This window comes from Cygnus olor, chromosome 2, assembly GCF_009769625.2.
Source record: "Cygnus olor isolate bCygOlo1 chromosome 2, bCygOlo1.pri.v2, whole genome shotgun sequence".
In the NCBI taxonomy this organism is placed as follows: domain Eukaryota; kingdom Metazoa; phylum Chordata; class Aves; order Anseriformes; family Anatidae; genus Cygnus; species Cygnus olor.
The window spans coordinates 87,187,311-87,211,861 of NC_049170.1; the positions used below are offsets into that span (position 1 = coordinate 87,187,311).

General features: G+C 40.4%; 1 protein-coding gene across 4 annotated transcripts in view; it reads left to right on the forward strand.

Annotated features, from left to right (window-relative positions):
- Window positions 1-24,551, forward strand: part of VWC2 (von Willebrand factor C domain containing 2) — a 56,982-nt gene that overhangs the window by 21,391 nt on the left and 11,040 nt on the right. Inside the window, exon 4 of one of the 4 annotated variants that reach the window (XM_040548591.1) lies at window positions 14,270-15,095. The exons of the other annotated variants lie outside the window; for them this stretch is intronic. Within the exon in view, the coding sequence (XP_040404525.1) occupies window positions 14,270-14,328 (59 nt within the window). The 3' untranslated portion in view covers window positions 14,329-15,095. Of the gene's footprint in view, window positions 1-14,269; window positions 15,096-24,551 lie in introns of those variants that run through there. 4 annotated transcript variants of the gene reach the window in all.

The window sequence follows — 24,551 nt, forward strand, 5'->3', positions numbered from 1 at the left end:
ATTATCCATATACATGCCTAAGCATTCATGCATACATCTGGAATACGTCAGAAGATCTCATTACCTAGTTTGTAGCCTAAGCATTCAGTCCACAGGCTGAGTTTTCGTTTCAGTGTGCTTAAATACGGCATGTTCCCCTTCTGGTGTGGCTGTTGCGTTCTGTTGTGATCAGGGAAGCTGCTAAAACACACAAGACCACCAACATCCGAGCACTAGGGGAAGCGGGGTCTGTGTGCTGCCAAACACTGCCTGCCTTGCTGGCAAGCATGCCTTCCTAGAGCGAACCGCTTGTGTGCCTGTGATGCTGAAAAATAACTCGTCTTGATTTTCTTGCTGGCAGCTCATTCAGCAGAGGACTTTTATCCGTTGCGCAGTTTTCATTACGGGAAGGGGAAGCATTTGTCAGTATGAGAGGACTTCTTAATTTCACATCAGTGGAGGGTGTACTCTTTAGTCTTTTTAGTTAAGTTCATTCTGACAGCTGATTATTTCCAGGGAAGATGACTGGAGAGTCATGTCAATTATCTTGAAATATATGTGCTTGTATTGGTGCATATCTCTGACTGATTCAGTTTTGGCTCTGAGGTCTGCTGTGGTGTCTGCTCCTTCACAGGGCTTTGGTGCTCTCCTTCCTACAGTGCTGCTGTTTGTGCAGTCCCTTGGCTAAAACCATACACCAGCAGTAACTTCCATAAAAAAAACCATGATGTCAGCCAAGTGGAGGAGCAGTCTGAAACCTTTTGCTGTCTTTGAAGCAAGTTTCAAGGTACTGAGGAGGAGAGTGAATCTGCACTCTGATTTTGCAGACTGCTGCCAGAGATGAATATTCTGGATGGATAGGTGAAAGAAAATGAAAATCACCCTTGACAAAAGTCATGTTAGTGTCAATGAGATACATGGATTACAAAATCCAGACCATGCAAAATGTATAGATTCAGATGACATAAAACCTGCTCATATTTATCATATTTACCCCAAGCTGGGATTAGCTTCAAAGGTTCATCTTCCCCTTTGAGGTCCAGCTGGGAGATTTCCAGTGTGTATGTGTGTATATACACATACATGCACGTACGCTACAGGGGCTCGTCAGACACCATGCTTAGTGAAAAGCATTTGCAGCTTGAAGCTCCCTCTTGAAACACTTCCCTGCAGGGGTAAAAAGCCATCATCCCCTTAATTCACCTCCCAGAAATGCAGAGCCAGTAAGGTGGGTTGTGTGCTGGAGCAGCAGCTGTGCATTCCTCACAGGCTTTCTTGAGACAAGTTGGTTGGCAGCTGACTCTGATAGGCTAATTCTTCCATCTGGACTATATTGAAATGAATACAGGGGCAAAATAGCTGCTCCTGTGGGTGCATGGACCATTGCACCCTTGTTATGCAGAGAAAGCCCCAGGAGTACTGTACCAAGAGCTACAAAGCCACTTCTGCTACAGAGCATTAGAGGAGAAGAGTTTGCCTTGGTATTACAGTCCCTGAGATGAGAGTGTTTTGTCTGGCTGCCTGAAAATGTGGGCAGCTGCCATATCATTGGGTGTGCTTAGCTTATGTTGCAATTCATTTGTTAGGAGAGTTGAAATCTACCTTCTTTCCCATTTCCTCTATTTAATAAGTGAAAACAGAGGTCTGGATTTAATCATGAAATTGCTACAGGGAATGGTGCATCACCACCCATAATTCACCCATGACTGTACCTGATGTACCTGAGTTGGAGGTGCATCTGTAGCTGCTTGGTGTTGGGAAGGGGAGTAGAATTGTAGAATCATAGAATCATCTAGGTTGGAAAAGACCTTCAAGATCATCAAGTCCAACCCGCAACTTGACCTACTGAGTCCCTATGGATAGGAGGTTCAACTCTGCCCAGTTGGGCAGCCCCATTAAAAGGTAGATTCCCACCTCTTGTCTCTAGATGTCAGTGTTAAAGTAATTTTAAGGTCAAATCTCTTCTTACCATGTAGTGGATTGTCTGTAAATTCAGAAGGGCTTTGTCTGTGGCAAGGTGGGACTTGCATGTGCCATAGCTGTGCACAGATTCAGAATAGCAGTAGGGAAGCTTTTCTGTGAACGTGCTTTTCAGGAAGTTTAGCATCAAGAAAGAACTTTGTAAATGTCTTAATCCTGTGACTTCTGTGTCTGTGTAGTGTGATGTGACTGGCCTATATGCTGTGAAGTCTGTGGTAATGTTAAGTGTCTTCCAGCAAGTAAGAATGGATGGATACTGCTGCTAAGAGAACAGTGCACTAATGAGATCATGGAAGTCGTGTGAAATGGGTAAAACAGCGAGTTTAAATAGTGGGGTCAAGTCATTTCATACGTTCTTATAATCCCTCTTCTTCTAATGGAGTGACTTCTGATTTACCTCTATGTAAATCGCAAGATGATTTGATCTATTATCTTCTTTTTCCCTCCCTGCTTGTTTGCTTGCTTTATAATTAAAAATCTGTGTTCATTAGCAGCAATCCAATTGAATAGCCGTTAAAAACATTTTCAGCCAGGGGGTTGATAAGAGAAGTTACATACAGATACTGTTGTGATACTGTTGGGATTTGCTGTTCTTTACACGATGGGTGTATAGAGGGTGGTGTCCACACGTGTGAGTGCGTGTTGTGTGGAGCAGAAGGCATAAATCTTCCTTACCAATGCCCTGGCCCTAACTTGGGCATAGGTCACTTTTGAAGATCCCAGACAAGAAAGAACTGTATTTTGAAGTCAGAGCTTGCGATGAGTTGAAATTAGCTGTTTAGCTTTTTATTTTGATTTATTTAAATACGTGTGTTTTGTTAAAATAAGGACTAGTTTTTGATGCCCCATGTCCCTTGTGGATGTAGCTTATGTGGATATGTCTCAAATAACAAGATGGATCTGTTAATGCAGGAATGTCCAGTGAATGGCCAAGTGGAGCTGCATGTTTTTGTTGGGATATGTAATATGTTTGCAGTCGGTACACTTAAAGTCTCTGGATAATATTAATTTCTGGCTCCCTGAGAATGCCAGGCCACAGGGATACAGGAAAAGACGCTACCAGTCGCTGCAGCTCACTGAGCCAGCCCTAGTCTCTACAGGAAGGATGGGACTCTTGAGGAGTTGCTGTTACCTTCTGCCTGTGAACTCCTCCTGGAGTTGCTTGTCTTTGGGGTTGCAGTATGTGCTTAGTTCATAGCAGGTCGTGCTTCTGATCCTTTCTGGTTTTTTTTGGCTAGGAAAAGAATTACAAGACATGGAAACGCCTGGAAAATAGCAGAGTAGCCTCCCATGAAAGTATTTCTTCATCAGTGTGGGTCTGAACATGGAGGTACACATTGAGGAAGGAAAACTAGACTTGGTGCAGAAAGGAAAAGAAAGCTTCCCTTGATTTCAGGGAGACCATGTGGCCTTTGTAACTCTAAAATAACGAACTTATTTTCAAACAGAAGATTATTTGATTATATTTGCCTTTATAATTCAAGATAAAATAATATGATTTAAATGGGTGTCATGCCTTCTATTTAGGGAAGGTGAAATGATATTTGCATTTTGTGCTGTCTCAAAGCCTTGACTTCCCCAAAATTGTTTTACTGTGACAAACCAGCCTCAGTGATAATTAAAGAGAGAATTGTTTAGCATAAATGCATATATATGTGCTTTCAACATTTTCATAGAAAGACAGCTGAGTAGTTCCCAGCAGTGAACTCTCGGTGCTGTTTTCCATAGAGAAGATTTAAGAAATCCCGAATAATACCCAAACCCCAATGTTCCAGCCCTCACGAGATGCACCCGCAGGAACACCATGAGTCAGTACGGATGGGTTTCCATGGATTGTCTGGGAGTTTCATAACGTGACACAGATTTATTCACTCAACCTCCATTTCTGAGGTATTTTTCCTAGGAAGGTCAATGATCTGTCTGAGCCTAATTATCCCATCTGGCTAGTGCGCTTAAGGCACACAAGTTTCCTGCAGTTCATGTGCACAAAGAAATGATGTAGTTAGCATGTTATTTATTTAGCTCTGACTCCTCAGCTGAACTGAAAGGTATCTGCTGGCAGCTGCATTGCACAGGTAGCCTTGGCTATGGCTCTGGAAAAGGACACAAGTTTGCACCTCCCGCTTTATGGGGAGGGCTTCCTCTGCTGCTCTGCTGTTGTGACTCTCATTTTCATCATGGCTTTTTTACTCATTTGTTGGTGGTCTCAGAGGACAAGCTGTGAGTTGATTTGGATCTTTTTTCTTCAAATTTCCAGAAGTTTCTTATATTCTTCTGGTAGCAGTGAAATACTAGGTGGGATTTTCAGAAAGACCTTCAGACCTTCAAGCTGCAGCATTGTGCAGCTAGCCTTGTCTATTTTAAGTCTTTATATGGACCTCCACGAGCTCAGTATGTAGTCAGCTTACAATCTCCAAGGCAGTCCACCCTCACAGTGCCTTTGTAACATGTAGAATGGTACCGGAGAACACATGTAGAGGGGGTAGCATGTCCACGGTCACACACACACAGAGGATGTCGATGAAAAGGGAAATGATCGTGTTAGCTTTCAGGATACTTTATTAGCATGCAAACTGCTGAAACCCTCCATTCTTTCCTAGGGCATCCATTCAGAAGGCCTGCCAAAATGTATATGGATTACAGACAGGCAGTTTATTTAAAGTTCCACCAAGTCTACGTGCAGAACTGAAATCTTCCGAGACAGCGTTATTAATGAAGCTGCTCAGTCATATGCAATAATATATATTTTAAGACATCCATTTCCATGCTTTGTAATCCTATTTCGGCTCTGAAAAGCATGGAATATAATTCTCGCTGTAAAATATTTTAGATAAATCTATGGATATTCGGTCAAAGCCACATGTCCTTTATCTGCTGCTAAGCTCTTTCATTAGTGGCTCTTGACAAAACAGTGCTATGTAAAAGGTGACAGTCAAACTGATAAAAATCCAATTTTCTTTGTTTAACCAGAAACAGGTGTTCAGTCTTTGTGTTTTCTCTGGGAGCTTTGAGACTGCTGGCAGGATTGAGATAGGTCTGTAGGTATCAGGTTCGTAGCTTGAGTTCCATCACTGGCTATTTTCCCACTGGTATGAACTAATATCTATTAGCAAAGGAACAGAAGACAAGTGTGCTAAACAGTGATAGAGATTATATGTGCTAGAACTATAAAAGAAAACAAAATATTATTGTATCCTACGCATGTGCTGATATGTAGAGGAATAAGGGAGAGGAAACTCAAAGGAAAAGCTTGTTTTTTTTTTTCTTTTCCCCACCTCTCTGTAGAATAATTTCCTAAGAGTAAAACAGCAGTTTCAGAGATTCAGAGAGTGCTAGCCCTTGTCATGTCTGTGTCTGTAAACATAGATGTGCATGTAGAAACTGTGAGCCCATCTCTTTTGATGCTGGAATGAAAACCAGGGTGCATTTCTAATATAATAATTGAAAAGTGAAATTTGTCAACAAAAAACTTCTCATCCATTTGTTTGGAAGATGATTCAGAGGGAAAAAAAAAAAAAAGGATACCTTAGTTATACGTGACGTTGTTTTCGTTCCCCATAAATTTGGTTTGGCACATTGGTCCAGTAGATTGGAGCAATTGTAACTCCAGACATTTCTAGTTCATCTTTGCTGATCTTTTATTCTGCCAACATCTTAGTTGAAATAGTGATTAAGTAATTTAGGGAAAAGAGATGGAAGGTATGAGAATGAGGAAAAAAGTGAGAAGAATGAAGAGGAAGAAAGGGCGGAGAACGAGTCAAGAAAGATGGGAGAGGGAAAACCAGGCTCTGCCACACTGAAGAAAAAAGTTGTGACCTGTAGTGAGGTAAGCAAGAGGCATTCTCAACTTAGTCTGATGTATTTTCTTGTTTTCTACGTGTGGGGGTGGAGAGTATACCCAGCCACAGGGTCACTTCGAAATGTCTGCAAGTCAAGAATTAGGGAGTGTGAGGCATGGAAAGCAGGGCAGCGGTGGCTATATGTTGTGCAGAGCCTCTGTGCCTTCTTGGCTGGCTATACCCCGCAGAGCAAATTGCCTGGTAGCTGCTTTGCTGTCTTCCCTGAATTACTCCCATGAGCACCGTATCCAGTTCATTGTTTTCATCATCATCAACAAAGTCATCCATCAGCATCTTAAAACTTTCTTCCTTGGATAGGAGTTAAGCTGGCATTTTATTGATGAGCTTATTGAGATTGTATATGCATCTGACAGTGGCTTCCATCACAGCATGGTTCTGTTGCTTTGGCAGGAGAATTTTATCTAAAAAGTAGGAAACAAAGTGGGGGCTTGGCACAGCTAAATGTTTATTTTTAAAAAAAAAAAAAAGAAGTTGATGGTAGAAATCTGTAATCAGTAGAGGCACTGGAGTATTCCAGAAATAGAGCTATTAGCTGAAAATCCATTTATATATATATATTTTTAATTAGTTATTGCCTTTAGTCATCATAGATTTTTCATGAAGTTGGAACTAATTGTGAGAAGCAGAGGAATTTAAGGAACTTAGAAGTGAAATTATTCAATCTTAAGTTGTTTGTCCTGGGTACACAGACATTATGTTTTTCGTTGTTGGCATAAGGTGTCAGTCCTAAAGGTTGTGAAGACACCATTTTGTCTTTTGCAAGTACAAAAGCCACGTGGAAATTGTTCTTTGTTAGGAGAGTGGAGGAAGGAGAAAGGGAAGCTGCAAGATGCAGTCATACATGTAAAGTAAAATATCCTCTATCATACTGAAATTCAGTGATGTACTTTATGCACTCTTAGGCTTTTGGTGTCTAGGACAGGCATGCTCAACATGACAAACCCAGGCAATGGTGACCTGAGGCTATCTCATCCAGTAGGAGTCAGTGACATCCCTGTGCTCCGTAGTTTGAGGGAAGACTGAGATGCCTAATTCTGTTTGCCACTGTCAAAGCTGGTGTCAGCTGGAAAAAAATATATTTGAGGTTTGGGGAATGGTTTGCTTTTTCTTCCTCTTTAATTTTAAGGAAACATTGCTGTCTTCGAAGAGAAGTGCTGAAATAATAATTTCTGATCTGTCTTGTGACACCTATAGCTAATGTGAAGCTTTGGCTGTGGTAATGGACTCATTGTTTGGATAAAAGAACTCCTAGCTGTATTTGCATGGTTTTAAATTTGCTTATGTAAGTACATCAAGAAGGATTTGCAGCAAAGATTTCTTGACCAGAACAGGCAAATTCATGACTTCGCAGTGCCTCCTTCCTCAATAAACGTGGTCAAAAAAGTTTCTTGCTTAAGGAAAGACTTCCAGTTTGGGCAGCTTTCATTATGTTTGTGATTGTATTGTTTGCTTGTCAATAGTACTAAATACACTGAGTCCAGAAACTAGGACTAGATTAGGTCGCAACAGTTAAGTGAGTGAAGAACAAAAACCAAAGCCCCACTTTTACAAGTTTATAATCAAAATACGTACTTGCGATAAGGAGTGTGTTGCTATTTTTGTGAATAAAATTCTCAGTTCCATGGTGCCCAAATCATTAATCCCTAAACTATCAGTTGCATATCTTGTAGACATAGTGGTTTTCTCCCCCTGACATGTCACCTTTTATTGCCACAAAACAAAAGGAATTTGGCTACCTCTGGCAAATGTTTATCAAGATGGAAGGAAAATATCTGATTATTATTCATGAATGGGACAATTCGGTACAGTATGTTAGTATTCCTGCACCAACATAAAGCTTAAAAGTACTGCAAAAAATAGAGAATACCATCAATCATTAATCTGGAAGCTTGACCGGTAAATGAAGCAAGGAATATTCAGGACACCTTTAAACGTAATTATTATTCATTAAAATGCTTACTTCAGCTTAATAAGTTTGCTTATTTGACCCTTACTTGACTTTCTTTAATTGATTTCATTAAAGCAATAAAGAAGCTGTAGATGTTTAAGTAAATCAGGAACTTTCCACTTCTTTGTCCAATCTATTTAATAAGGATATGTGTACTCAGCATGTATTAATGACGTCTATATTGCCTGTCTGGTTTATTTGGAGGGAAAAAGAATAGAGGAAAAAAAGTGTAAGAGCTATTGTTAGATGAGGATTTACATCCAAATAAAGGTGAACTATCTCTCGGGTTGTTTTGTCTTTTTATATAACATTAATTGCCAACCTTCTGACTCCCTGGCTTGGACTGTAGCCAGGTTAGATTTGGGCCATTGCCTATTTATAGTGTTTTCAAAATAGATAGAGCAGGTGTTAAGTTGTGTGTACAATTATAAGTGGTTACTGTGGGCTTCTGCTATGTAAAATGAGGAAGTTCTGGAGAATTCAGATTGCCACTGTCATAATCTTACAGATTTTCTGCAGCACAACTGTAAGGAAGGATTTCCTTAATATATATATGGACATGTAGATAGAATAAAAAAGCCTAGAGTTATCAAGTCTGATTTGATTGTGTTTCACAGTCTGTGGGCATGTAGTCCTAACACGCTGAAATTAGGATAGACTGTTTTCTAAAGTTAATCTCCGGAGAAAGAGGAAAGAAAAGGAAAAAAAGAAAACACCAAGACAGCAGAACTGCACTGAATCGGGATCCTGATCTAGGAAATGGTCTTCTGTTGCTACCCAAAATAAGCATCAGCAGTTGCATTTCACCATAGAAAAACAATGAAATTATTCACGTCAATGTATATATTACACCCACTTTACAGAGAAGAAAAAGTTGTGTTATTTTATTTTGTGTTTATTAGTGATGTGGATGGCTCTGAACGGCTTAATGAAGAAGCCCCCGCTCCCTTTGAGCAAGGCTTCAGATTCCCTCTGTTGCTGCCCATTCTTCTCTGAGATGTTCAAGCCTCTTAGTTTCTTATCTTTGGCCTGCAGTTTTCTTCACTTTTCAAGCTCCTGCTCACCCTCAGAGATGCAGTGGGTAGCCAGGGCAGGAAACCCCTTCCCTTCAGCCCTTCACATGTGGATTGCTGCTCCCTCTTCTGCCTTTCAGGTGTCCTGGCTAGCAAATAGGGTGAACCTCAGTCTCTGTAGCTCATGTAGCTTGAAAGAATTGACGTTAGAGAAGCAACACCCAAGAGAAATCTAAATGGACTGTAGACAGTATTTGCATATGTGGCTGGAGCTGAAGGCGCGAGGAGAAACCACGCACCTGAGAGCTGTGGGAGGAAAGGAAGTAGTGGTTTAAGGACCTTGGGGTACAGAAAGATGGGCGATGCCCAAAGTGAGCACTTGCCAAGGAAAGCTTGGTCACTGAGATGCCCCCATGGGACTGTGCATAAGCTGTAGATCAGCTTTGGGTTATTTTATTTTAAAACAAGCTGCCAAACGTTTTGAAGCTTCCCTACCAACTGCTCCCTATTGTTCCCTCGTGAGCCGAACCCGAAGAGCACACTCAGTACCTAACGTTTTCCTGGCTCGATCCCTGGTGCTGTTGAGTTGATAAAAAGCAGGCCGCCCCTGAAAATGAGCATGGCAGGATTTCAGGGAGGAAAGCCAGCCTCACCCACGGTGCCCATTTGCCAGGTGCGGGAAGTAAGTGATCTGCTGCTGCGCTGGGGCTGAGCCAGCCTGGCTGGCTGTGCTCGGTAAGACACGGCTGCAGCACCGGGAAGCCTCGTGCACTTGCAGAAGTGTATCATCTTTAAAATGTCTTGCAATTTAAAGAATATATGTTAGCACGTTACAGGGTGACAGTCAGCTGTGGCATCAAGCCAGCTGGTACTTCAGTCAGTGGAAGCTTTGCTAACATCGGGTGGAAGTCCAAGAGGACCAAAGTGACAGTGGGGTCATAGAATCATTTAGGCTGGAAAAGGCCTGCAAGATCTTCAGGTCTAACCATTAACTACTGAGACACTTAAAGCCTGAATTGCTGCTCTGCAAGCATGAATGTGCACCTGAAGTACATGCCTCTCCATTGCCCTCCCTAGATGTCTGTTATTCCTTTCTTACCAGTACAGTGCTACCAGAGGACGCGTACTGTGGAAAACTTCCGTGCAGTTATTGTCCTCCAAAAGCTCACCAGCAACATACTGTTTGAGCTGAGGACATCAGTTCTCATGTCTGCAGGCTTCTCCATTCACATTTGGCATCCTTTGTAATATCTGAGCAATTATTTCTCCACTCGTAGCATATAAGGCTAGGAGAATTGGCATGCCAGGTTTGTCTGTCATTTTCTCTGCAAATGGAAGTCATCTTTGGATTACTGATAATTAGAGGATTTGTTGAATCGCTTTTCCTCACTGCAAACCTAATGGCTATTTGAAAAGGAAATAAAGTGGCCTCTGAGTGAAGCTGAATGGGAGGGAGTTACCACGGCAGGAACTGTGCCCCCAGCAGTAGGTTTAGGATTTCACATCTTTCTTTGCTGCATGTTCAATATAATTTAAAATAAATGGGAAAGTTGAATGGAGGGGGACAAAGGGGAAAATGGAATGGAAAAGTGGATGTCATTAAAGTGAAAAATCCTCTGTTAAAAAGTGTGCAGTCTTTGATGTCTTGGTTGTTTAGATCACATAGCATTAAAATTTGGATTAAAAACATGTTCATTTTATACATCATATCTCAACCATTCCCAACACTTTCAAGTCGAAGTCAGTTAGGGAACTTTAATTATAATGACCCAATTATTTTTAAGACTTGGTAGTAAACATATTGTGTCGACATTTTAAGGGTTTCAATTAATGATTTCAAATTTAAAACTTGATAAAAACTACTGTAAGAAATAAGTATGCAGTATGAAACTCAATTGGCCAGGCATACTTTAATCATACTTTATTGTTACATCAGGAAGCATTAATTAAAATTGGAAGCCTGTGAGTAATTATTTCTTTCTTTGCAGCTGTCTTTGAATGGCATTGCTATGTTCAAATCCTGTGTGAAGGTAATGGTTACGGTGATTTGAGTGTCAGTAAATAGTTTTTAGAGCTGAGGAACCACAAACATGTTTCCCTACATGGCATGTACAGTTGCACTGTTTATTTTTTTAATTTAATTATTAAACTGCTTCTTTATCTCCCTTAAAAGGAGATGAGGGAATTAAACTGTACACTTTATAATTAGCATAAGATGACCATAGACTCTTCTTTGTCTTCTGGGGATGATAGTGATTCTGGGTAGGTGGTATTAAGATATCATCTCTTCCGTATTAGTTGCCCATGAGTCCATGCCCAACTGTAATAGTGCTCTGGACCAGTTCATTGCTTTTCTTGAGTTTGAAGAGCAAGCAGCTCCACTGGTTGCAGGGAACAGACCCCACTCTTGCTTGGCAGCTCAAGAAAATCCTGAACCTATCAGACTCATAAGATGCCGTCTTGAACCAGATGGAATTGCTGCTCCTTGAAAAAGCTGTCAAAGCTGCAGGTTTTTTTCTCTTCTAGGCAAATGCTCAAGAGAAGGAGCTAAAGAACTAAGAACAGGTTTATCTAAGTTGCCCTTCTGTTACTCACTCAAGTGCAGTCAGTTTAGTTCCAGTATGACACAGTCTGTATGGAGGTAGCCAACATGGTGTGCTAGTCTAGCATAGTCTTCTCTAAACAAAAAATAAAAAGAAAAACAAGCCATGATAAAACCTGTAACTTTAAATTTCATTTAGCAGAATAAAGATTTGTCATTCTTTCTCTGACTTTCCTTTGCTCTGAGTTTTCATCCAAGATGAAGCAAGGCTGTTTGCTGCCGGTACCAAGTGTTCACCTTGCAGTGTGGACAGGTGCCTTCTGGCAGAGCTGAGCTCTCTTACAGTAATGACTTTACAGTGAACCGTGGAGAGCTGGTGGCCTGGAGCAACCTTTCCAGGGAGTCTGGTGTTCCTCTTCTCTGCCTGATTAGTGGGCAGCTACAGCACGTGTACGTCCCCTGCAACTTGCACACTGCTGTCGCATTAGAAAATGTTCCCGTTGTTTCTAAAGAAGCACAGTACACCACACCTGGATCTTGGCAAGCACGTAAAAGAAGAAATTATTTTCATTGACAGTGATTTTCTGACTGATTTTCTACTGTACTGTAATATTTTAACTGTATACATAGGTTTTATCTCTGATTCAGAAAATTAAAAAGACTTGGGACTTAATTAATTGGGACTACAATGCTGTCTTTCTCCTAATACTTTCCACAGTGTAGTCATAATATATAACGTACAGCATGTGATATGTAGTAATGTACTATATAATACACACATGTATGTGTGTATATACATGTAGATGTGTGCATACACATATTACTAGTTTTGAAAACCCTGCTCCTGCAGTGACTTTTGGTGTAATTTCAATACCTCTTTGACAAGGTGAATAAAATCACCTGCTTGTAACAAGTAAACACCAGGATCACAGCTTAGTTCCTTTAGTAACGTCCCATGGTATGTACTCCATAGTTGCTTTAAATGCTCTGTCTTCCAGCTTTCCTGAGCACAGAAAATGCCACCGAAAGGCTGCCATAATACATGGGGTATGTATTTCAGTCCATGGTTATAAAGGGCAGATGTCTTCCACCACTATTTTAGTCATTGAAATGTGGTCAGAAATTTCAGCTGTTGTTACATCCTGAGGTGACTGACTTACATGGTTTGTTAGGATTTTTGGAAAATGTCTGTTTGTATGTTCTGGTTTGGCTTTGATGGCCAGCTCTTGGTGGTAGCCTAGGACTGATGAATGCTTTCTTGGTGATGGCACCCACTAATATACATACCAGCGACATTAAACAGAAGTTTAATATGTCTTTTTTTAAAAAAAAAAAAAAGAAGTTCAATACAGGTATCCATGGATGACAACTTTGAAATACCAGGGGAGAACTAAATAATTCTGTAATGGATTTGGCAAGAGTGTATGCAGACTTCATTTCAAAAGTTTCAGGCTACTTTGGTATCCACTGAATTTCCATTCTTCCTTTTAGTATATAGCTATCCATCCATCCATCCACAACTTGTCGGTCCTGGAGGAGAAGCTTGCATTACAGTAGGTGTCTCCAACTGATACTTTCTGTTTCCTTTATGCTGGATGGGACAATCTTTGTATGTATGGTAAAGAGTCACTTTTTGTTTTGGCACAGCAGAGTTTGTAGCAGTTTTATTGGTAACAGTTTTACTTTTAGGGACCTGGAGGTGGCATATGAATTTCTGAAATTTCTGGAAATGACCAGTAGACGTACTGTGTGCATTCACATACATAAAAAGGAGTCTATTCACCAACAAACATCTGTCCAGATATTTTGAGTTCCCATTTTTCTTTGCCTGCAAGTGCACAAATCAAGTAGCACACGAAGAAGGTACTTGTCAGTGCTTTGCAAGTTTGAGCCCATACATTAACAACTTGATCAATCTTTGGGTAATTTGTTTTGCATGTTCTAAATTTTTTTTGCACTGGAAAAGTTAACATGTTTCTGAGCCTGAGTAGAACGTCATGTGTTTGTGGATTGAGCTCTAAATTACTGACCAGCGTCTGCTGCGCATAGGATGAAGAACAAGCCAAGTGATTCGTTCATTTGTGATAGAGAGATGATTTGAGAAGCTGGATTTTCTTGCGGTGTCTTTGGTTTTCTGGAAGCAAAGGAATTAACCGAAGGCATGGAAATCTTGTTTTCCAGCATCTCTCTACTGGTAGATTGGTCAGGATACCTTTCATTGACCCACACATTTATGAGCCTCCAGTAAATGTTGATGAAAGTTTTTTTTTTCCTCTGTTGTAACCAGCAGCTCCATATGAATGTTTTTGCTCCATCCTGTATTTTATGTCATGTCATTTTACCAAATCTCCTTTTAACATCATGCAAGCTCAAAGAATTTTTGCACTTTCATTTAGAGCTGATAATTGGATGCATTCCGCGAACTTTATAAATGTTTTGTTAACACCATTAATTATTTGGATCTGATGCATTTTATCAATAATTGAGATAGATGGCCTTGGAAGGTTTTCAGTAGGGCTCATACTGTACTATTCTTCTAAATAAAATTGCTCATTTTTGTGTTTTTTTTTTCTTTTTTTTAATTAAGTCCCATTTGTTGTTACCAGCACTGTAAGAAAAGGTCCAAGGTGAGTGTCAGAGACTTTGTTATGTTCGGTTCTTTCTGTTTTGAGCATTATAAATTGGTCTGAATTAATTTCTTTAGATCTTTGAAGAGCTCTTTCTGTGGTGCTTCGAACATGTGTTTTCTGTTGGGACACGTGATCATGACATTTAAGTGAAGGAAAATTGCTTTCAAAGTGATTTTTAGCAAAGTCACTGCATGTTTGCTTTTCTAGTTTGTGCAGTCAGTGTATCACTGGCGACATCTGGCAGGGTTAACAGATGATTCAGCAAACTAACACTGTTCAAGCAGTGCTTGTTGGTTTTCTTTTCTGTTCTTTTACAGATTTCTTAAGAACTATAAGGAAAGTGCCTCAATATCTGAGTGGTCTTCTTGGATCTTAAAATATCTGCCCAACTTGCACCTGTCCTTCGAGATTGTTCAGATACAGCATGTCCTTCACCAGTTTTGGACAAGTGCTTTGACATCCAAAAAAACTGTGGTATATCTGTGTAAATCCCTGAGATAGTCAATAATTGTTCACTAATAATTATTCACTAAAAATTCACAGCAAGAATTGCACTGTGTATGCAGATCTGGGCAATTCACTGCCCAGAAAATGTGGAAGAATATTCCACAAAGATATGTCCTGTGGTGACATTAGCAGAAATTTGCATCTTCTGTAGCTTGCGTTTTAATGTCTTGCAAGTCTGTTTGGAAAAATGGTTGTGTGATCCACTTCAAACGGGTCTCTTCTTTATTTCTTGGCACAAAGACTTCCCTGCACCTGTGGGCTGGTAGTAACCAAAGTACAACAAAACTGAAGTGATGCTATGGCATTCAACCTTCATCTCAGTGACATCTTGTGGCACCAAGTCCCCTTGTGGCAAGTAGAAGAGCGTGAGACCTAGGGATGCTGGCTTTCAGTAAAAGCTTTTTCCACAGCAAGGACCTTCACTGTGTACTTTGCTTTGTGCGTGTCTGTTGTGAGAGCACGATCCAGCACAGAGCTGTGATTCAGGAAATTACAAGCTAGCACCTTGAGAAGATCTGCGAGTACCTGCTGTGCCTGCAGAGCAGACTTTCTGCCTTTTGCCTTCTTCTGGAAGCGACTGGACGGCTTCCATGCTTTGAGCAAGACGGACAAAACTCATACAGCCAAGAGCAGTCCTTGAAGTGCTTTTAAAATGTGCTTTTCAGACATGTTTAATTACACATCCAGCTGAGTAAAACTTTCCTCAAGTTTTAAAAGTCCCTGGCCTGTACTTTGACTCATGCAGCTTAAGGGATGTGACATTATTTCAGTCATGCTAGTGTTTCTCTTCTAATCCTCCAGACAGTCTTTTCTCTTTTAATCCTTTGAGCAGACATATTTTCAAAGGACTTCTTTTTGTTTATAGTCAACCGCTAGAACTGCCTGGCATCTGTGCCTATTTGCATCATCTGAGCAAGCAGGAACTGAAAATCAAATACCACTGTGGTCCAGCATGTCCAGAGATGATGTCCTGAGTGATTACTGTATTTTTCTCTAAATTCCCATCCACTTTTGTAGAAGCTAGTGCTAATGTAGTTTCTACAGACACTGCAAACCTCTGATGGGGATAGGGGAATGATTTTGGGGGAAAAAAAAATCAGAAAAGTTTGTTTCTGCAATAAATTGTTCTAATAATAAAGGTAGAGCCTCAGAGGTTTAACAGCTCGAAATGTGTAAGTGCTAGTGAGACAAACATCCCGGTCCACACACATACATGATAAAAAATTGTCAACTGTAGATCCTAGAAGAATTTTTTGCAACTCATGTCTGCATCTGCTGTGGATAGAGCTGAGGTGAATCATCAGCCTGTGAGCTTCTCTGGCTTCTGCAGGTGGTCCAAAGTGTCTGAAAGCTTGACTGAGACTTTACAGGCTCTTGGTACCCAAAGCTCATCCCCCGCCTTTCTTCTGTTTTCTTAAGGAAATACTTAAATTCTAGCTCAAGTTTTTAATCATAAGTTATAAATTAACCCTTCCCTTCCCAGCTTCTGTGGGCTGCAGCTTTGCAAAAATGGTTGATATTCACTCTTTGCTCCTAGAGGTAACTGATAGTGAAGTCTCATCTCAAGCCCTTACCAAAAAAAAAAATCATCCTGGTGCTACTGCCTCACTTTCAGAAGCTATTGCAGACTTCTTTGCAGTCATCTAGTTCCTGCTAAAAGTTGTGGAGCTACTCAACACAGAGCATCCATAGTACTCTTAGCTGGCCACTGCGGGAAGCTCCCCATTGCTGTGTGCACTTGGTTTACCTCAGACTGGTTCTACCTCCGTCCAGCCCACAGCAGTTGTTCCTATTTTGCAGACTTCAGGCATAAAGCTGATGTCCCTGGTCTAACTCATACAAACCCATGGTGAAGGAAAGGAGTCAGTTTTGCTCACATATCTAGCTCCTCTGCTTGCACATCATTGCTTTTTACAGTAAAAGCAATGGCTTGGCTGTACAAACCTTCATTCTTTAAATCTCTGAAATGGAAATAGCCTGAAAACCTGGTCTTTTTTTTTTTTTTTTTTTGATTAGAGAACTTTCCAAATCTTTCACCAGATCAGTAAAGCTTTTGCAAACCAAAAATCAGGAAAATATCCAGGCAGGTTCTTCCTAGCTATAAGAGCTTGCTAATAAGTATGTCCTGAAGTATTTGTCTGCACAGGAGAGCAATCCTTATCACACATTCAGACAGCCTTGTGACAGTTCTGAAAGACCTTTGCAGTATGTGGCAGTTTGGGATATTGGCAAAGGAAACAGGTAAAGTGCATCCTGTCATTGCTAGAGAAGAGTTACCAGGAAAAGAAGCCTTCTCATCCCCTGATCATATTGGAAGGAAAGAGAGCCTCTGCTGCATCCTGCAGCTGCATTAGGAAAGGCCCTCCAAACAGCAAGAGGGTCCCCTGTCCAGATTCACATGGGCAAAGTTTGTTCTTACTTGAGTTCATCGTTCAGTGTTCTTTGTGCTCTCACACATCCTGCAGTCTGAGGTGTATTAAATTTATACCGAAAGAAACTTGATGTACTTCTTTTAAAAGATTGCATGTATCTGAAAGATGTTTTACAATCTGCTTGGTCAATCAATTGTGCAAGTATACCATTACTCTATAAGAATGAATTAGGAAAACATCCAAAATATTTTAAAATCATAGATCAGCAATGACCAAATGCCCGTAATTAATTACGGTGGTTTTTTTCAGTGTCGTTTTGTCTGGGAGAATAGATGGGAGTCCTCCTCAGTCGGTTAAACTCAGTTGGCTGAACTTGTTTGGAGTTAATATTTTAGTTTATACGAGTGTGTCCACATGTGCATGGATATAGCAGTTCCCAGCAGCACAACATCAACATTTTGGTTTGGAAGTTGCATGTATAGTCTTAGGAAATCCATGGGGAACCTTCAGATTGTTTAGAAAAGTCTCTCCAAAGACAGCAAAAATATGAGCAAAAATGTGAAGGGTCACAAGACACTTAGTGCCTAAACTAGTTGAGCTCATTCTGGAAAGCTGTAATAACTACAGGCAAAAAGTCAACAAGCACGGGACACCACCAACTATGAAGTTACATAGTATGTTGGATAGAGAAAAAATATATATTTTTTAAAGATATTCAGTTGGGTAGTCCTTTAAAACAAAATGTTAATGACAAAAAAAATGGCATGAAGAAATGCCGAATTCTTCCAGGGCTATCGAATGTCTAGCCCGAATTGGAAACATGGAAATTTCAAGAACCCAAAGGTTTTGTGGAAAAAAAAAAACAGTAGATAATATATACGGTGTGTTTTTCTAGATTTCCAGTAGTAGAATTCTAATACAACAATTTGTTTTGTGCTGGAGGAAAAAAAAAAAACTGTATGAGAAGGACACTTCCATGTTTTACATATTGCTGTTGGAAAGTACCAAAGTGGTAGCAGTGTTTTTGAGTCTGCATTAGACATACACGGATATGTTAGGGACAGCTGAAACTTTGGAACTAGCATTTTTATCAATATCCTGCAGGAGTTCAGGAGATGTGTAAGTGAATTCATGCAATGTGCACTCCTCTAATGAAAAAATGCAGCACCCATGGTGAGATAGCAGATTTCCTAGCTAAGACACAGTACTACTGAAATTGGTTTGCAGCTTGGTATGATTGCATATAAGATGGTATTTCTTGTATGCATGTGGTGGGCAGGGAATTTATGTAGCCAGAAAAATAATGCAGGTATAATAAAATGTATGCATGGGGTGACACTGAGGACTGTGATGCACATAGACCTGGGTCTGTTTTGCAAACCACAAAGGAAGTGGATTTGAGAAAACTCACTTAGATGTGAGGTGTTCCTGCCCTAATATCTGGAGGAAGAAAGGGCGTTCTTCAGTTTGATTTATATTATATGAACTTCTTTGAAATGTCTGTAATGCCCTGGGCTGGGTTTGGGAGCATGCAGACATGCAGGTTTCGGCGTGGGAGCCTTGCTGCTCGTGCTCCTGGCAGGTCATTCAGGCCAGGCTCCAAGCCTTGATGGGCTGGGTGTCCCAAAGGGGGTTGGGTGAGACCCCCCTCCCCCCTGGGAAGGTCAACCTTTTGTCTCCCCAAGCCTGTGCAACAGTAACTCCACAGGAAAATGCAGCACTTGTTCTGCTGTGCTGACTGCATTCAGGATGATTTTCTAATGGGAACATGTGGCTTTGCTCTATTTCCTAGATGCAGTATCCCAGGTATTTTCTTCATCATTAAAGGAAAGGGCTTGTTGGAAAGTTCTTTCATACCTTGAACATATGGGAAATTTATTTGTGTTTCAAACTGATACCCCATAGTTCTGTTGTTTAATTTCTTCACTCTTTCATTTTTCCACAATTTCTTTTAACACTCCCATTCCTCCTCCTGCCACGTGGCCAAGGTGCATACTCTTCTCTCTAAATCTAGATGGTTGAATGTCCTGCACAATCTTCTTGCAATTTGGCTATCCTTTTGTGGATCTCACATTTGAAATCCAAACACAGGGCAATGGAGCATCTTAAACCTAGACTTACGCTTGAGGGAAGACTCCTTGATGTATTTTACTCCTTGATGTAATTTGCCAGAACTGATATAAATTCCCATAAACACCAGGGATGAGGTGGGGAGCCTCTCTTAAAATCTATTTAATAAAAAACAAACAATTAGGAAACCTAGGCTTAGTAAGTCTGTCCATAATGGGAGACGAATGTTGTAAAATGTGGGTAGGCAGGCTAGTTGTTTCCCTTAGACATTTTTTCTCACTTTTTAACTGCTTGGAAGTGGAATCTGACTTCTCACCAGAATCCTTTGTTAGAAATGTTCTTTTAAAAGCAACGTCTTGTGCAGGAAGAACTTGTGATAGATGAGCTATTGCGAAAAAATAAGTGACTGAGTGTGGCTTTTAAAAGCTCCACTTTGAAAAGAAATGAAGGCTGAGAAAAGGAAGTACCAAAGAAATAAAAAAACAAAGTTTTTCCTGCTGCCTTCCATTGTATCTGACATTTTATCCTATTTTAGGAGTTTGCCTCTTTCTGACAGTATCTGCACTGAGTCATTACTTGTCAACATAGTTTTATTTAGCATGAATAAATATGACATAATTAGCTAAAATATGGGTCTTGTAATTACAGGTGTAGAGTTGTTTTATTTATTAAGACTTTCTGCCCAGGGAAAATGAAACAACATGCCAGGAAGGCTTAAAGTCTGGAATCTAAATTTATCAATTTAATTATTTAACTGTGGTTAGGGTATTTTCATTTTGTTGCAGTATCCTTTGACAGGTCTAGTATTTACAGCATTAGCTGAAGATGAAGATGCATTTAAGAGTAGCTTTTATGGCAGGCATTTTGAAGAGCAGTTGCTTCTGTTTGCATACAATTCCCTCAGAGAATCTTACCTTTCCAACTGGATTATTTAGTCTTGCTGGTGGTGTGGTGTTACCTGGAGCAGTGTTCCTAATACAGTAGAAATCAACACACGCTTCAGGGAAGGCTGCTTGATGTATTTTACTCCTTGATGTAATTTCCCAAGAACTATACAAATTCTAAGTTTCCATTCCAAAGTGCTTTAGCTTGTTTTAAAGCATTTAAGTGATCTTGTTTACAGCGTTATAGCCAGGGCTTCCTTTAAAAATTATTCTCTTTGTTTTTTTGTGATTGCAATTTAGAATCAAAATGATGCCTTGTTAGCCTGTAAAATAATTAAATAGAGGAAACATTATTTCCACTTGCACATTAGACAGCAAGCATATATTGAATGCTCGTTAGAAATCGGCTGGTGTCTCTACACTGCAATTTTATGGAAAACTGTCACTTTCTTCTAGAGGACATAAGCGATTTTCCCTTTTTCATAGTAAAAGGGGAGAAACGTATTAAAAATCATTGCTATTCTTGTGCTTAAGAAAGTGTACAGATCCTCAAAATGTAAATTCATAGAACTCTGGCTAATCTTACAGCGTGTAAATCCTGAGATATGGTTTGAAATCCTTGGCTAGAAGGCATCGTAAAGGAGAAAATCCTTATTATCAAGAACTTCGGTTGCTCATCCTCTGAATATCACCTCTGCTGTCTCTCACATTGTAAGAGCTAGTCTAGCTCAATGAAATTATTAGGTGAAGGCTCAAAGGAAGCGAAGGGCTGTAGGTGCCTTTTCATACAAGGCACGATGAAACTGTGGAACTCATTGCCACAGTTTCCTGTGACAGCCAAGAGCTTGCACAGATTTAAAAAATAGAGAAATTCATGCAAAGAAAATCTAAGGAAAACGTAAGGATCCTGTGGGTCAAAACATTCTTGTGTTGATTCCTGGGGGACTCAGTGTCTCCATCAGTGACCCAGTAAAAGGGAGTATGCAGCTGATTTCTAGCATTTTAGTTGGAGCTAAGCCCTTTCGGATGGTCACATGGAGCTGGCTAACAAGAAGTGACTGAAAAGGCTTCCTTTTGGAAAGAAAACAGAGGGGAAATATAATGAAAGTTCCTAGAGTCACAGAGTCTGTGAGGAAGCTCAAGACCCAACCATTATTTACCAGATCCCCCCACAGCACTGCAACCAGTGGCTTTTTAGTGTTTGGTGGGTAGAGATACCTCTGCAACTCCATCTCTGCAGAGCCACCTTCCTGTTACAGAGAGTTACCACGTGTGGGTGTGTTTGTATTATTCATGGTAGAGCCCTGAGTCTTCTTAGAGTCTTCTGACTGTAGTCATCCTTTGTTTCCTTCATCTCTAATGTGACAGAATTCATTTATGTTTTAACTTTTCCTCACTGTTCGATTAGATTTGTTACTTCACGATTTAATGGACGTGTCAAATAATTAGCATTTAGTATTTGGACTGCGGAGCAAACTCCTAAATGCTCTGATAGATAGAAAATTATTGATTGTAATTATTATGATTAATTTCCAAATTAGGATTGTGGCTCTGATATGCAAGGTCCTGTGCAAAAAATGAAAAATAAAAATGCAAGAAACAGTCTCAGACTTGAGGAGTTTACAATGCAATAAGCAAGAAAAGGTAAAAAGAAAAAGGGAAGGAAATCAGAAGGTACCATATGACTCTTAAACTGTTTGCTACTTGCAGGCTGAATCATTTTTCCTCCAGTCTTCATGCATTTGCTGATAGAAATGAGATTCCCCTTAAAAATCCTCCTCTCCTGACCACTTCTCAATTCTCTCTCAAAAACATATCCAAAGCTTTCATTTTGCAAAGATTTCTTACCAAACAGATTTTCATGCAATGTAATACACAGATTTCAGTGGCACATGCATATGTTGAAAAGTTGGAATAAAGAATTAGAGAAGAAATTACTGATCCATTAATGTTTGCAGACTTTCAAGTACATATTGGGCTACTAAAGCTTCTTGTATCAAGTGCAAAGGGAATATTTACAAGCTAAGTTCCTGAGCAAGACAGGGATAAATCACACGGTACAAAAGGGAATGAGTCAGAGGAGCTGGTTGTTTATTCCTCTTGGACTGATATTTGTTCTCCCTGCAGTAGGACATTCCTTCTCCAGAAAGCATTCCTTTTCCACAACTCAGAATCTCACGTATTTTACAACACTTTGATCCACTCTGTAATTAAGAGCTCCAGCTTTTAATTTAGTTTTGCCTTCTAGGGGGGTTATGTAAACTAATAACTTGTATTCCACACGAGCTTCGCTGGTTTTCCTTCTGATTGCGCTGTGTATGCTACAGGTGAGAAGTAATCGTTTTTATTACCACAGAGTAGAAGAATACCCTAAAGACAAATGGGGTGGCTAACATTATAATCATAAATTGAGCTCTTAATTGTTGTTTGTGGGATTTTTAGGAGCAATAGCTTCGGTAGAAAAGTAAAATGTAATTTCTAGTTTTGCCACTTCCATTTTATTTACTACTCTTTTTCTAGTGCACTAATCAGAGTTTTATGAAAATCAGTTCAAAGAGTCTTGGGAATCATTTACGATTTCCTAAGGCTCTGGTTTTGCCTAGAAGAAAACAAACATAGCTTTCAGATAAACATAAAAGCACCAGCTGTTTTTCCTCCAGAATTTTTACATCCATAATACTTGCATTTAGAGATAATTTTACAAGAAGAAACATATAATATGTGGAAATATTTAAGAATAGGTTTACAGTAATTCTGTTACTGTAAATACAAAGACTAGCTTTCATGCCTCAGTAACTGCTCCTGAGGTCCGATGAGCTGGGGGAAAAAAAAGAAGAGAAATCTTGGAAGCAGACCAGCTTGACCCTATGCCAGCTTGACCATCTTTGGGGTCCATTGCCTGGAAGCCAGTTTGGTTTTGCCAGGACAGTTTTCTGGACTATCACTTCAATAAAAGGCCTGATCTGATTTGTTATTTTTTCCAGAGCATCTTTGCTGGAGCTTGCTGACTACTCCTGTGAACAGTAGCTTCAGTAATACTCGTAATGCCAGCTCATGGCTTAGTGCTAGGACACATAAATGGTTCAGCCACTGACAGGGAGTACCCTGTTTCTTAGCAGTTAGAGGAAAAGACAGCTTTGCAACCTTCATATCTGAATTTCTGCTTCTTAGATTGTGAGCTTGCATTTACTAAATGAGCCCTGATTTCTTTTGAAGGTATGTTTGTGTCCTGCTGTTGACTGGTCTGCACTGTTGCCTCTCTCTAGCCAAGCAGCCCTCCCTGAGATGTTAGGGTTGATGGCTAAATATGCAAACTAGATTCATTGATATCTCTTAAAAAGTTGCAGTGGGAATGTTGATGGTAACTTTTGGTTTAACATCATCATCTTCAGTTTCCTTCACCTTACCCAGATTAAATGTATTCATGTACACACAAATGTGGCTAATCCAAGGGGATTCATTCCTCTGCTGTTTCCTTCCCAGTTTCAGACACCTGTGTAATGGAGAGAAAAAGTATGCACTAATGATGGGAGAAGAGAGCTGCAATATCAAATTGTGGTCTTAACTTTGCAGCACATGGAAGAATCACTGCTGAACTCAGACACCAAAAATAAGGAAGTTGAGCAATATTATGTAGAAGAATTCTTTTGGGTAGTGCACAACCTTTTATGTCAGCCCCTGTGAATGACATGCAATTTCTGTGCTGCAGCACTTCTCTAAGATGAAAGGGTTTGTATAACTCACAGAGACAATCTTTGCATTTAACAAAACCGGTTCCTGAATCTTTCATAATTCATGTCTCTCACTTCAAATCACCTGTCTTTCCATCTCCACAAAGAGATGATCCCTTAATATCATTTTACCAGTCACCCTGCCTGCTTTCCTGCCTTTTTCCTTACTGCTTGCACTCCCACTAATTTGGTTTCTTCCAACACCAGTGGATTCTGACTGTTTTACCTTTGCAGTGAATCATCCTTATATCTTCTGGTTTCCCCCTCTTCCTATGCCAAAGCATCCCCTTTGGATAGTTATTGATTCATGAATTGTGTAAGGGTGATACGAATAGAAACAGGAGAAAATTAACTTGTGTAAGACAGTGATGGATTTCTAAATATCCAACACTGGATTAAGTTGCAGTTTAATATGTTTAGATTAATTTAGCAATCGGTTGCATTTCTAAGTAGCTGTCTTGAGACATGGTCCTAATTTAAGTGAAGTCTTGTCAGGAATGGGGCCTTAAATTTGCAGCTCTGAATTGCTGACAGTTTCTGATTGACAGATTAATAGCTATTATTTGGTGCACCCCTTCCTGTCCTTCAGAGGAGGTTTAGATTGGACATTAGGAAGAATTTCTTCACAGAGAGGGTGGTCAAGCATTGGAGCTGGCTGCCCGGGGAAGTGGTGGAGTCCCCATGCCTGGAGGTATTTAAGAGACGTGTGGATGTGGCACTAAGGGAAGAAAGAAAGTGATTCGAGCCCATGTCAGAAATCGAAGGCTGATACACGAGGAGCAGCTCTGTGTGCCAGGGAAGGGGACAAGCTGTGGACCAGATTGGCGAACCGCCATGGCAGCACCTGCTGGTGGCCTGAGGCTGCGGGCAGCCATTTTACCCCTGCTGTGGCACGCTGGCTGGCACCACGGTCTGCGGGCATGGCTGGTGTGTGGGACGGTCACCCCTGAGGGGATGGAGGGCGAGATGGCACACACAGCTCCCCTGAGCTGGCCTAGCAAGGCTGTGAGCCGCTGGGTGGGCAGGCTGAGCTGC